Genomic DNA, 15202 nt, shown 5'->3' on the forward strand with positions numbered 1-15202 from the left:
CTATCTATCTATCATCATCATCATCTCTATCTCTCCACACTCTCTACATTATCTCTCTCTACTGTCTCTCATTACTCCTGCTCTATCCTTTGTATCTTTCAACTATCTCTATCTCTCATCTTTCTGTCTCTCCACTTTCTCTCCTCTGTCTCTCCTACTCTCACTGTCTCTCCCCCTGTATCTCCCCTCTCGACTCTCTTCTCTCCTCACTACCCTCTGTCTCTCTCCTTTGCCTGTATCACTTCTTCTTCTTCTCTTTCCTCTGTATTCTATCTCAATCCTATCTCACTCCTCTCTCACCTCTCTCCATATTTCTTCCCATCTTCAACTCTCAGTCATCTGTCTCTCTCTCCAATCTCTCTTTCCTCTCGCTTTCTCAATCTTCTCTTTCTGTCCTATCTCTCTCTTTCTCTCTCATCACTTTCTATCTTCTTTCTCTCTATTCCCTGCATCTCCCTCTCAATTCTCTCTTCTCTGTCTCATTCCTGCCTCTCCCTCCCTTTCCTCTCTTCTTCATCTCCCCTCTCTGCTCCTTCTTTTCTCTCCCCTCTCCTTTTTCTCTTTTCTGTCTCCTCCCTTTCTTGTCTCTCCCCTCTCTGTCTCCTTTCTCTCTCAACTTTCTCCCCTCTCTCACTCTCTTCTCTCCTCCTCCCCTCCTTTCTGTCTCCTTTCTCTCCTCTTTCTCTGTAGGAGGCACAGAGGTCTTCATGATCACAGATAAACACTAAGGGAACCTGGAATATTAAACACACAGGAGTTGTTCCTTCAAAGGAAAGAATGCATAACCAGTTATAGACCCAGAAGGCAGGGAGCAGACATGGTTAATAGCCTAGTCATTTGTGTTATCTATGGGGCTGGAGACCACACTGGATCCTCTCCCAGACCCTTATCATAAGCATTTTTCTCAGTTAATCTATAGAACCAATCCATGGACTTTACAGTTTTGAGCAGTCTTTGATTTGTTTAGCTTACTTTGTTCCTCAAGGAGATTAATTTATGCTTTGTTGTGCATGCAGGATTGAGTTAATTATCACCAGAAACATTTTTACCAAATTGTGTTGTACTTAAGTATGCCTAAAATAAACCACTCTGGGTTAGACTCTTGAAGTTTGAACCAACACTGGCTACTTATTTGAGTTGAATCGAATTGCCTACTTGCCTCTGCAGGTCATTATTCTGCTGACCATGGTGGTTGCAGAGACAACTTCATTTCTCTCTCTCTCTCTCTCTCTCTCTCTCTCTCTCTCTCTCTCTCTCTCTCCCTCCCTCCCTCCCTCCCTCCTCATTCTCTCTTTATGTTCTCTATCATTTTCATTCTCTCCATTGTGTTTCTCCTCTTGCTGTTCTCTCTCTTCTTTTCTTTCATTTTTTTTTTTTGAGACAGGGTTTCTCTTTGTAGTTTGGGTGCCTGTCCTGGATCTCGCTCTGTAGACCAGGCTGGCCTCAAACTCACAGAGATCCTGGCTCTGCCTCCCGAGTGCTGGGATTAAAGGCGTGTGCCACCACCGCCTGGCTGTTCTCTCTCTCCTCTCTCTCCTTTCTCCTCACTCTCCTCTGTTTTCTGTCTCTCTGCTTTCTTTCTCTATTTCCCCTCCCTTTCTCTCTTGTCTCTCTCATTCTTTTCTGTCTCACACTCCCCCTTTTCTCCTCTCTCTTTTCTCTCGCTCTCATTCCCCTCTCTCCTATCTCTCCTCTCTCTTACCTGTCCCTATCTCCTGTCTTTTTCTCATCTATCTCTCTTAGTACCTCTTTCTACTGTCTTTTCCCTCTTTCTTCTCTTTCTTCCCTGTTATCTTCTCCCTGTCCTCACTCTCCTGTCTGTCTGTCTCTCCCTCTCTCCTCTCTTCTCTCACCCTGCTCTCTCTATTTTCTTGCTGTCTTTTCTCCCATCTCTCCCCACTCTCTCCCCTCTCTCTTCTAACTCTTTCTCCCCTCTCTCCACTCCATTCCCTCTCTCCTCCATCTAACTCTCACTTCTCTGTGTGTTCTCTCATCTATCTCTCCTCTCACTCTTTTCTCTTCTTGTTCTTATGTCTATCATCAATCTCTTGTCATGGTCTCTCTGTCTCCTCTCCTCTACCTCTCTACTTTCTCTCTCACTCTCTACTCTAAATCTTCTCTCTCTCTCTCTGTCTCTGTCTCTCTCTCTGTCTCCACCCTCTCTCCTATCTCATTCTTTCTCTCGTCTCTTTCTCTCCCCCTAACTCTCCTCTCTGTATCTTATACCACACTCTCATTCCTCTCCATTTACCCTCTTTCTCCTCTCTCTTCCTCTTCTCTCTCTGTCTCTCGTCCATCTTTCTCATCTCTGGCTCCCCACACTCTTTTATTCTTCCTCCTCCTCCCCCTCTCCCCACTCTTTCTTTCTCTCCACTCTCTCCCTATCTCTCTCCCCCTCTTCCTTGTCATTGTTATCTTCTTCTTCCTCTCCCCCCCTCTCTCTCCCTCTCCCCCCTTTCTCCCTATCTCTCTCTCTCCTTCTCTTCCCCCTCCTCCTGCTCCTCCTCCTCCTCATCACTCCTGTAATATTGAGTCCAGGTGAAAGTCTCTAACTAGTATTTCCATGTGTGTTCCAACACTAGTACACTTGTGTAAACTACTGTTCATGATCATCCATGTGTTGTGATATACTAGTAAATATATACAAACACTAAGTGTGTGCACACAGTATACCTTGTGCCTCTTTTGCACTAGTACTTCAATATCTAGGTGCACTGCTATAATAATAGCTATAATAATATTATCATGTGTGCCAACTTCTAGTCAATCTGTGATGACTGCTGTTCCAGCACATCTTTGCATGTTACACTAGTAGCACAACCATCCCCCCCCCCCCCAGAGCTGAGGACCAAACCCAGAGCCTTGCACTTGCTAGGCAAGTGCTCTACCACTGAGCTAAATCCCCAACCCCAATATGATTTTTTTTTTTTTTCCGAGACAGGGTTTTCCCACAGCTCACTCTGTGGACCAGGCTGGCCTCGAACTCACAGAGATCCACCTGTCTCTGCCTCAAGAGTGCTAGGATTAAAGGCGTGAGCCACCACCACCCAAATAAATAATGAATGTTTGTTTGTTTGTTTTTGGTTTTTCAAAACAGGGTTTCTCTGTGTAGCTTTGTGCCTTTCCTGGAACTCGCTTTGTAGACCAGGCTGGCCTCGAACTCACAGAGATCCACCTGCCTCTGGCTCCCAAGTGCTGGGATTAAAGGCGTGCGCCACCACCGCCCCGCACACAAGCATTCTTGCTGCTGTACCTTTACTTCCATTGCCCTGTGCACTTGTCCACGTCAGCGCACAGCTTTACTCCTCCAACGGTGTGCTTTGCTGCTCTGGTTTAGACATGTGGAAAGTTGTACATTTATATGCTTTGGTGTAAATGCACATCATTTATGCTGCAATTGAAGTACATCAGAATTTGCAAAGGTACCATTGTGTGGTGCTTTTGTAATAGATACCTGCGAGCTGCTTACTAGTACATTCAAATGTAGTCATGTACTAGTATATTTTTGTGTGCTCCTTTCTAATGTTTCCATGAGTGCTGGTATCATATATCCATGAGTCCTGCTGTATTATTACATTCATTTACACTTCAATAATACTACATACATGTAAGGCTATACTAAGACATACATGTTTGCTGCTTTATTACAGACAACATGCATGACCACTCCTATAATACTGAATCTATGAATGCACCTTCACTTGTATTTCATGTGTGCTGTTCTACTGGTAAGCCAGTGTAGACTGATGTCAATGAATGTCCATGTGTTCTGATGTACTAGTAAATATATGGACACACCAATACTAGCACATCTGTGTGCACTGCTCTACTTCTGCATGAGTGGCCACAATATCCTGATGTGCAAATACTATAACATTCTCGTTCATGCTCTTTTCTAGTATGGTCTTTTCTGACCACTTCTATTACAGGACATCAGTGTATTAGTTCAGGTTTCTATTGCTGCAACTGAATACCATGACCAAAAGAAGCACGTTGGGGAGAAAAGGATTTATTTGTCTTACACTTCAACACTGCTGTTCATTATTAAAGAAGTCAGGGCAGGAACTCAAGCAGGGCAGGAACCTGAAGGCAGGAGCTGATGCAGAGGTCATGGGGGGGGTGCTGCTTACTGACTTGCTCCCCATGGCTTGCTCAGCCTGCTTTCTTATAGAACCCAGGAGCACCAGCCATGTTACAGTGCTGTCATGTGGTGGTGTTGGCATGCCTGCTCACACACATGTTGTTTCTCAGCACCATCCCTTGGCATTGTAGGCACAACTGTTTACACACATGACATGAAGCCCCAGCACAATCCTGTGGTGATGTGTGCATGCCTGTTCACATGCATGTGGTTTCCCAGTGCCACCCTGTGATAGCATGGGCATAAGTGTTCACACACAAGCTGTGACCAAGTGCCATCACATGGCAGTGTGGCTATACAGACCTGTTCACACAATTGCCATGTCCCTGTAACATCATCAGACACGTCTGTTCACACATGTTCTGTGTCCTGGCATTGTTACATCATGGTGTGAGCATGCCTATTCACATGTATGCTGTGTCCCAGCACCACTGCCATGGAAGTATAGGCATGCCTGTGCACACACATGACATATCCCAGTACCATCTCATGTCCACATGGGCATTCCTGTTCACATACATGGGGTTGCTCAGTGCTATCCTGTAGTGGCATGGGTATGCGTGTACACACAAAAGCCATGTCTCAGTGCTATCATGCTGGCACATCTGTTCATACACATTCCATGTCCTGCATCATCATGTCACAGTATGGGCATGCCTCTTCATATGTATGCCATGTTCCAGTATTTCAGGTGGTGGCACAGGAATGCCTATTCATATGCATACTATATCCCAGCAGCATTCCTTGGTGGTGTGGGCATGCACCTGTACAAACTTGTGTGATTCTAAGAGCCTAATTTGGGTGCTAGGAACTGAACCTGAGGCCTCTGCAAGAACACACATTCTTAACCACCAAACCATCTCTCAGCCTTTGAATGGCGTTTTACTTTTATTACATATTTATTCATTTTGTGTACAAGCACCTTGCTAAACCACTTCATCCGCTCCTTGAGTAGGTATTAATAACCTCAAAGCAGCAGTTTGAGACTGTGGCAGAACTCAACAAGATGTAGACACGTACAAGCCTGGAGTTCCAGTTACTCTGGAGACCGAGGCAGGAGAAATCAAGTTCAAGGCCTGAAGGACTACAGATGAAGTTCAGGGCCAGTCTGGCCAATTTAGTGAACACCTATGCCAAAAATATTAACAAAAGGTATGCGGTCAGAGACCACCTAAATAGAGAGCAGGCTGAAGAATGCCAGTTGCTCTTAGAAGCCAGAGAGTTAAATAATGACATGAAAAAGTAAAATAGTATGGAGAGGCACTTTTGAGACTCTGGTAGCCAGGAGGTTGGCTCATAGCCCTGAGTGACAGAAATAATCGATTATGATCTCCATTTATTGTCTAACAAATCACAAAACTCTAGTTCTAAATGACCTTCTGGGAAGAGGAATTCGTAATCTCCTAGCAGACAAAAATTTTATAGCAGCATCTCTGGCAAGGGCATAAACTCTATAAACTTCCACCACAAGCAAAACAACACCCCACCCCTCTCTTTGCAATCCGGAAGACTTAATCAAAAGCGGAGCTGCCTTCTCCAACTGTGTGCACTAAACCCAAACTAGGAGGGTGCTCGGCTCCTGTGGGGCTTAGTCCCTCCAGTGATCCCAGGATCCCTACACGCGGCGAGGGGAGGAGGGCAGAAGGTGGATACCGCGGGCTCCTGGGTCAGCCACAATCCTCCTTTACTTTTTGCGCGTTGCACCGCCTCCACCTCCGGGGTAAAATGCAACCCAGTGCTTTCCCGCTGAGGCGAAAGCATGGAATACCTTTATCTTCTCAGTCGCCAAAAGAAATGACATAACAGTCTTCAGACTGGACTGCAATGGAGTGGGAAGCCCGCGTCGGGTCCCCTCAGGCCCCGCCCTCCTAGGACAGGGGACTACATTTCCCAGGGGCCTCCGCGGGCCCGAGAGGCGTGCCCGACGGCCTTCCTGCTCTCTTCAGGCCAGGAGTGGCTGTCAGGGAGAGGGGCGGGGTTTGTCGCAGCCAGTGAGCGAAGGTCTCGTTACGGCGGCGGAAGCAGCGGCGCTGGAGTGAGGGGTGGGGGACAGAGTGCTATCGGCCCGGCGGTGGCTGCGGGTCCGAAGCCCGAGGACAGTAGACTCACAGACGGAGAGCGCACAGGAGCAAGCTAGAGGCGGCGTGGCCGCGCCCAGGTAATGGCGGAACGCGAGCCGGGAGGGCGGGGAGGAGTCGAGGGGGCGGGACTGCATGGCCAGTCCCGGTGCTCGTCCCCGGGGAAGGACAGAGCCGTACACAGCTCTTGCAGCCCTGCTTCCAGCGCTCTAGCGAGCTGGGGGCAGAGCTGTGGAGTCGGCGGCAGGGCCCCGGCTGCTCGGTGCGAGGAAGGGCGAGAAACCCCGAGGGGTGGGCAGCCCCGGGCACGGGGGCGTGGCGGACGCGGGCCTCGGTCGGGAAGTCCGCGGGAGGGAGGACGGCCTAGGGAGTTTGGCTGCTGGAGCAGTTTAAAGTGACTCTCCACATCCGGGCCCTGCGCCCGCCGCTTTCAGACCCCTGCCGGGGCGGGGCCTCCCGGATCCCCGCCCTTCTTGCCGGGGATCGCCTCGCTTTCCCTTCTATTGGCCCAGCCGAGGGGTTCAGGCTGCTCCCCGCCCCCAGCGAGACCGGCGCCTCATTGGCTGGCGGCCGGCGGGAGGGTGGGGCGGGCCCAAAACGCGCAGGCAGCTGCGGATTGGTGCCGGGTCCAGTGACGCGCCCCGCGTCCGGCCAATGGGCGGGCGGGGGAGGCAGGGGTAGGTTGGGTGGTAAGAGGACTGGGAGCCGAGCGGCGGCTGGCCGTGGGGGTGAGTGTGGCGGGCGGGCTGAACTGAGGCGGGCCAGGGACGCGTTCCGAATCGCGTTCCTTCTGTGTCTGCGGAGCCCCTCGAGCCCTTCGTGGAGGCCACAGATAAAAAGGCACACTGCTTATCTTGACGAGAGGGCTCCGTAGGACATTTTCCCGGGGAGACAGAGCCTCGACACTCAGAGTGTCTGGAAGCGTGTGCTAGGATCTCGGAGGAGGAATGGGGTTAACTGGGGTAGAGGGGAGATCGGCGAAGCCTGACTCCGAAGGAAAAAGTGGAAGACGATTTTAGAGACTGTGGAAAAGGTCTCTAATCCTACCCGTGTCTCGCTTTGGGGGGGTTGTCCGTGATGAGGAAGAAAGGAAATCCTTAAATGGAGGCCTTTACGGAAAAGCGTTTGAGGATTCCGCAAACATCGGGTCTTAATGTAAGATTTCCGATCCGTTCTTGGGGCTGGGCATTATGACATACTAATTACGGTTCTGTTTGTCTTGGTGTGAGGCTTGAGTCTTTAAAAGAGCCATGCTATTTCCCATAAAATTTTACATAGATAGCCTATGGTTATGGTAATAACTAGCATTTGGCGGCTATATAACATTCAGTATCTATTTTTTTTACTACAGCGATCCATAAGTGTTTTTGGAAGGTTATAGTATCCTCCAACACTTGTATAAAGACTGTCATTATTAATTTAGCCTTAGTACATAAAGAGTCCTCAATTAGATGTCTGCACTATTAATCATAACTCACTGTTAGAAAAATGAAGCTGTATTTGTGTTTCTGAGAGATGTTGTGATTACTGAAGATGCTTTGATCTCTCAATGTTGGTTCTAATTTCGGAATCTGGTAGTAATGGAATGACTTGTTTTGCAGGTGGAAATGAGTTCTCAGCAGTTTCCTCGGTTGGGAACCCCTTCCCCTGGGCTCAGCCAGGCACCTTCACAGATCGCAAACAGTGGTTCCACAGGCTTGATAAACCAAGTTGCCACAGGTGAGATGTGTTACATTTCTTTCTTATTGCTTAGTTTTAAGAATGTTACTGACTTCAAATTAGCAAATTCCTTCTCATAACTACTAGTCTACTGACTTTGAGGAAAGGATGTATTGATACACTTTTAAAATAAGACATATTCCCTCTTTTTTTTTTTTTTTTGGTCGTTTATATATTCTGGGGTAAGTGTACAACTTTAGTAAATCATGCTTATACGAATCATTTTTAAATGTATTAGTATGTTACCATTTTATTAACTCTCAGGGTATAGGTATGGTGATAGTGCCACTAGAGAACCCAACAATGAGTGGGACAGAAGCCTTACTTCTTAGGACCTTAAGGTCTAGGAAAAGAGAAGTAGATAGCATGTGTCTGGGTCTGTCTTCATGCATGTGTGTTTGAAGGCCAGAGGTCAACCTCACATATGCTTCCCCAGGAACTGTTCACCTTGTTTTTTGATACAGGGTCCCTCGCTGAGTCTGGGGCTCTGAGCAGGCTAGGCTGACAAGTACTTCATTGACTGAGCTGTTTCCCCAACCTGGAAAAGATGGTTGAAAAGTATATATTCACATGTTTGCACTTGGGTTTTTATTTGTAATATATCCTTTCAGTGCTGTAGATTAGTTGCTATTCATTGTTGAACAATATTGCCTATAACAATATTTGGCTGTGTGTAGAGACATTTGTGGTTGTCACAGCTGAGAGGTACCGAACATCCTTAAATGCACCAGACAAACCGCTTCTGCCTTGTAACAATTATCAAAGCTAGTGAGCAATCTTCAGATGTTGTTTTCACTCTGTATCGAGCAAATACTATAAGCTGAAATAAAATCCTTTTCCTGGTCTGTTTGGTCACCATCCAGTTCTTGTACTCTTTATGGCAAACGCTACTGTTGTTCATTCATCGCTCAAGCCAAAGGCTGAGGCATCTTTGGTTGTGATTGATTGTGTTCTGGCTACTCTTTCCTCTTCCTCTCCCAACCCTAGCATTGACTCATAATGTAGCCCAGGCTGGCCTCAAACTCTTGACTCTCCTACTTCAGGAGAGTCCTGGGATCACAAGTTTGTTTCACCAGGCCTGGCTGATTTTATCTGCCAGTGAGCTGGGGCCCTACTATTTTGAGCTTGTTTCTCTTGCTTTGACTACTTCCTGCGGACTTTGTTTTTAATTGCAGATTTTTTGTTGTTGTTATTGTTACTTTAAGCTGCTCTCTGCCTGCCATTAGACAGTGTGTACTCATTTTTCTGCATATAACATGTCCAGGTTCCATGGCGCAGGGCTTTCTTCCTCTCCAGGTTCGGTATTGGCTGATTGGTCCTCCTTGGGGATTCATCTTAGACACCATTTTCTGGATGTCTTTGCTGACTTTATTTTCTACTACATTTCAGATGCTGTGTGTTTCGTGAACCTTTGTATCCACATACTTGCTATAATGGACAGCACAAGTTGTAGTCAGCAACTTCTTGTAGAGCCATCTAAAGTGCTTTCTTTCTTGTTAGGCATAGTGATGCACATCTGTAGTCTAAGCATTTGAGTAGTTGGAGAAAGCTTATCAGTTTAAAGCAATGTAGCTGAAGTTTGGCTGCAAAGCAGGTCCAAGACCATGGGCTCCGTGAGACAACCCCTGCCCCGAAACAGTTCTGACAACATGTTGTTGCCTTTGGCATAAGTTCAGTACAGTGATTTAAAGAGCTGAAGATAAGAACATTGGTTTTTGAAGGGAAAGAAATGAGAGCTGTACTTATGGAAAGAAGAAAGGCAGATTGTCTTTGGAGCTTTGCAGTGTGATGCTTGATGCTAATCAAGCCTAATACTTCTTTCCTAGACTGTTTTTCATGGTTCACCCTCACGCTCCTGTACTCTCCACACATTTCAAGACCCAGCTCAAAACTTAATAGTCTTCTGAAATTTTTCATGAACAGTCTACCTGTATGTAACTTTTCATTTTCCAAATCAGTTTTTTTTTTTGTCTTATTTTTCCTTTTATTTTAAGTAAATCAAATTTATTTTCCAAAAAATGTTAAGTCTGGGATTAACCAGTCCAGCATGATCTGGTAGCTTCATGATCATCACGCAGTTTCTTTCTTTGTCAGAAGCTGTCAGTGTAGCGCTCTTGACAGAGTGCTTGTCTAGCAGATGGAAGCTCTGGGCTCCATCCCTAGCACCACATAAATGGGATATAGTGGTCCATGCTTATAGTCCCACCTGTTAGAAGGTAGAGGAAAGAGGATCAGGAGTTCAAGACCAACCCTGGCTGCATAGCGTATCTGAGGCTATCCTGGACTACATGAGACCCTAGTCACAACAGAAGAGGAAGATGGAGGAAGAGAGGAGGTTTTCACCTAAGTAGTTACATATTTCTCTGTTGCATGAGAGATGAAATGGGGTCCTAAGTGTGCCAGGAATTAAAGTATAAGTTTAAAGTTAAGAAGTAGAAATAGTGCCGGGCGGTGGTGGCGCACACCTTTAATCCCAGCACTCGGGAGGCAGAGACAGGCTGATCTTTGTGAGTTCAAGGCCACCCTGGTCTACAGAGAGAGATCCAGGAAAATCGCAAAGCTACACAGAGAAACCCTGTCTCGAAAAACCAAAAAAAAAAAAGAAGTAGAAATAGCTAATACTTCAAGATTCTGTTGAAGATGAATAGAAACATGGTTGGGGATATAACTCAGTGGCACAGGACTTATCTTGAATGTTTCAGATCTCTAGGTTTGATCCTCAGCAACCCCACCCCCTCCCCCAAAATAAATAAGTCCAAAAGTGTGGAGGAACCAGATAAATGAATTCCCAAAGAGCCTAGTGGGAAATGATCAATACATTCTAATTTAATAAAGTTGTTAAAAATCAGTCTGCCTGGACCAAATAGGCTTTGGGAAAGTTTAGGAAATGGTCCATTTTCTTAATTTTTTTTTTTTTAACTAGGAAACAAATTGGTTTGGATAACCAGGAAAGTAAACAATCATAAACAATATGGTCATATATATAGAAAATCTTAATCTTTTTTTAAAACTGTCAGAATAAGTGGCATTAGTAAAATAATAAGCTACAAGATCAATGTGTGAAAGTTCATTACATGTCTGAATACTGGCAATAGACAATTTTTTCATGTGTCTGTAGTTAATGTGTTTGTGTGGATGTGTGTGCCAAAAATCATGTCAAGTGTCTTTGGTCGCTCTCCATCTTTAGTGTTTGAGGCAGGGTCCCTTACTGAACATGGAACGACGCATGGATTTAGCTAGGTTGGCCAGGCACTGACCTTCAGGGATCTACCTCTGCAGCCCCCAACCCCACCAAGTGCTGGGTGACAGGTGTGTGCCACCATGCTCAGCTCTTCTGTGGGCACTGGGCCTCCACACTCAGGCATAGCACATACATAGTGACTGACCCATCTCCCCAGCGTAGACGAGAGGTGGGTTTTTGTTGTTAATGTCCATTTACAATAGCTACAAAAAATAACAGTAGAAGATAAATTTAAGAAAATACATGTAAGGCCTGGGTAAGGTAACACACACCTTTGATCCTAGTACTCAGGAGGCCGGGACAGGCAGACCTCAGTGAGTTTGAGGCCAGCCTAATCTACATAGCAAATTCCAGGCCAGCCATGACTACATGGTGAGACCCTGTCTCAACATAAATACATTTAAGACCTGAAGTCAAACACATTGAGACAGTGACATGAGACATTGCTGAGCAATATTGAAGAACTAGATAAATGAAAAACTTGATGGTCACAAATTGAAGTACTTAACATTTTGGACACCATTGTTTCTTCCCTAAGTGCATATATATGATATAAAGATATCATAATAGCACCCTTGTGTACATTTTTTTTTTGGGGTTTTTTGAGACAGGGTTTCTCTGTGTAGTTTTAGTGCCTGTCCTGGATCTTGCTCTGTAGACCAGGCTGGCCTCGAACTCACAGCGATCCACCTGACTCTACCTCCCGAGTGCTGGAATTAAAGGCATGCACCCCCGCTGCCCAGCTCCTTGTGTACTTTTTTTTGTAGAATCTTGACAACCTGGCTCTAAAATTTGTGTGGAAATCCAAAGGGTTTAAGGATTTCTAAAGCAATTATGACCCCAGATAAAGGAAAATCATCATTACCTTACTTTACAACTTACTACAAAACCTCATTAATCAAGATGGTGTAGTATTGGCATAACATAAGTTTATAAAGTACACTATCCAGAAAGTCATTCATAGGTAGATAGAAAGTCATTCATAGGTAGATAGAAAGTCATTCATAGGTAGGTAGAAAGTCATTCATAGGTAGGTAGAAAGTCATTCATAGGTAGGTAGATAGACAAACAAACAGATGTATGTATAGCCAGTTTTGTTTTGTTCTTTAACAAAAGTGTGTGATTAAATAGGGAAATGAACTTGAATAAACATACCAGTGTGGAGGGAGAAAACAACTTTGTAGGGTGTGTTTTCTTTTTCTACCCTGGAACCTGGAGATCAAACTCAGGGCATCAGACTTACATGGCAAGGCAAGTACTTTTACCCTCGGAGTTAATCTCACTAGCCCCAAAATACCAGAATATAGGGGAGAATAGACCTTGACCATTACTTTCCTCTTACATAAAAGTTAATTTACTTTTATGTAAGAGGAAAGTAATGGTCAAGACCATTGATCTAAATGTAAACTTTTTAATTTCTAAAAGAAAACATAGGAGAAACAGTTTGCAACTTTTCAGTAAGCAAAAATTTCTTAGGTCACAAAATAATACAAAGTGTAACAAACAGTTGATATAAATTAAAAATAACTTCATTTCAAAAGACATCACTAACAATATCAAGTGGGATGCCCCCAAACAAATGGTATAAGGGTATTTTTTAATAATGTGTCTATAATGACTCATATCCTGAATGTAGAAAGAATTCCTATAACTGAATAATAAAAAGATAAAAAGCTTAACTTTTTTAAGTGTAAGAAAAAAAAATTATTGTCTACTTAATAGATAGCCAACAATAGTGATGAGTGCCAAAGAAGTACATGGAAAGATGCATATCATTTCTCATCCTCGGAAGAGTAAAAATGAAAACCACAGTAAGCTAGCATAGATCCGCTTGAATAACTAAAGTGACTGAATGCCGTGGACTGGTAATGACTGAGGCAGTAGAACTCTGAGTGTTGGCATGGGCCGGGGGGGGGGGGGGGGGGGGAGTGAGGATACAAAATGGTCAGGCAGAATCTTAAAAAAATTAAACATATACTAACTCACAACTGACCCATCCTATTCTTTCAGTATTTAACCAAGTTAAGTGAAAGTGTATGCTCATTCAAAGATTTATACTCAGGAGTTTATGGAATTTTTATTCCTCATGGCCAAAAACGGAAAATTCAAAGGTTTATCAAATGGTGACTAGATAAGCAAGTTGTGCTATGTCTGCTTGCTGGACTGCTCTCACACTACCAAAGCCCGGCATCAGTGCATGTGCACACAAGAGCGTGCGTGAATTTCCCTGCAGTGTAGTGTGTTAAGGAAAAGCAGTCAGACTGCCGGAACCACACATTGTATGATTCTGTGTGTGGAATCCTGGACGTGACAGCTGTAATGACAGAGCAAGTCAGTAATGTCTAGGGAGAGAGAGCTGATAGCAGAGGAGCAGGAGTGAACTAGTTAACAGTGATGGTCAGGCTTCTGTGTAGTGATTGAGGGATGGTTACAGCTTTACAGACTTTGGTGAAAGTTTTACACAGAGAATTGGTGGATTTTTTTATTTTCATATATATATTATTAGTGGATTTTATCTGTAGATTATATCTCAGTAAAGCTGACTAATTAAGAGATGCACATATACTTCACTAAAGAAGACAAATGGTCATTACAAAACAAAACTGTTCAGCATTGCTGGTCATTGTGGCAATCCCAGTTCAAGCCCTAATGAGATGTATACTCTCCACCAGAATGGCTGTAAGTATATCAAGGATTTGTGAGGATGGAGAGTGCCTGGAACCCACAGAGCTGCAGGCAGAAACATAGAATGGTACAGCTGCTTTAGAAACAGCCTTGACAGTCCTTTAGAAAGTAAAACGTTAACATTTTGCATCGCCATTCTGCTCGCAAGAGTGCTGATGAAATTTCTATAAAAAGTCATTGAGTTATCTTCAAGTAGACACTATTGCAGTGGTTCTCAGCCTTCCTAATGCTGCGACCCTTTAATACAGCTCCTCATGTTGTGGTGACCCCAACCATAAAGTTATTTTGTTGCTATTTCCTAACTGTAATTTTGCTGCTGTTACGAATCCTAATGTATATGTCTGTTTTCCAAAGGGGTCTCGACCCACGTGTGAAAACCAGTGCACTATTGTGTATATCACTCAGTCAAGTGATTATATAAATCCCAAATGTAAGATTTCTGAGTGCCCTGGAGAATCAAGTCAGTTATGTGTAAAATAGAAATTACAACTGGGGAGATGACGCGCCTGTTAAGGATACTTCTACTTTTGTAGAGGATCTAGTTGAGTTCTCAGCACCTACATCAGGTGTCTCACAATTACCTGTAACTAACTCCAGCTCCAGGGAATCTGATACCTTCTTCAGGACTCTGAGGGCACATACACTCAACATGCACATACACACACACACACACACACACACACACACACACACACACACACACATATAATTTTAAAATAATTTTTAAAACCTTCAAAAAGAAAATAAAAATCACTTCATCTAGCTCTTATACTTTCAGAACCAATTTCCTGAAGAATTCATTAGGACTTTTGGAAAACTCTAAAATAATCATAAGTAATACAGTAGTTGTAAAACCTGCAGTAGAATCTCACCTGACATTTTACAAATGATGTAGTAAGTTGGGGCTAAGGAGATGACTTGGTGTAAAGTATTTGGGGTGCAAGCATGACCTGAGTTTAGACTCCCCGCACTCATGTCAAACGATGGGTAGGTGGACACACATTTCTTTAACTCCATTTTGGGGGCGGGGGGCACAGAGACAGGCAGATCCCAGGGGCTGTAGCCAAAACATGAGGAGGAGGGAAGTAGAAGACACCCACTGTCAACCTTTGGCCTCCAGAGGGTGTGAAACAGATGAGTGCATATACCATGTGCCCCCCAAAAGTTGCCATACGTTCTAATTATTCATTACATTGGCAGTAGTAGGTTTATAGCCAGTAGAATATTATAATAGCAAAGCTTGAAAACTATCCTAAATGTCTTAGCAGTAAGATAGATATCTTGTAGCTTAATCGCATAGTGGCTGGCACACTGTGGCACACTGAGAATGAAAAGTAT

The 15202-nt window shown here is 44.4% G+C and overlaps 1 protein-coding gene across 9 annotated transcripts in view; it reads left to right on the forward strand.

Moving 5' to 3' along the window:
• Sap130 (Sin3A associated protein 130) overlaps positions 1 to 15202 on the forward strand; it is a 96963-nt gene that overhangs the window by 18733 nt on the left and 63028 nt on the right. For 4 of the 9 annotated variants that reach the window (XM_028867085.2, XM_028867093.2, XM_028867086.2 and 1 more), the window contains exon 2: positions 7821 to 7938. In XM_028867085.2, the coding sequence (XP_028722918.1) occupies positions 7821 to 7938 (118 nt within the window). Of the gene's footprint in view, positions 1 to 6142; positions 6300 to 6923; positions 7375 to 7820; positions 7939 to 15202 lie in introns of those variants that run through there. The other 5 variants (XM_028867090.2, XM_028867092.2, XM_028867091.2 and 2 more) reach the window with 4 other exon arrangements.

This window comes from Peromyscus leucopus, chromosome 19, assembly GCF_004664715.2.
Source record: "Peromyscus leucopus breed LL Stock chromosome 19, UCI_PerLeu_2.1, whole genome shotgun sequence".
Lineage (NCBI taxonomy): Eukaryota > Metazoa > Chordata > Mammalia > Rodentia > Cricetidae > Peromyscus > Peromyscus leucopus.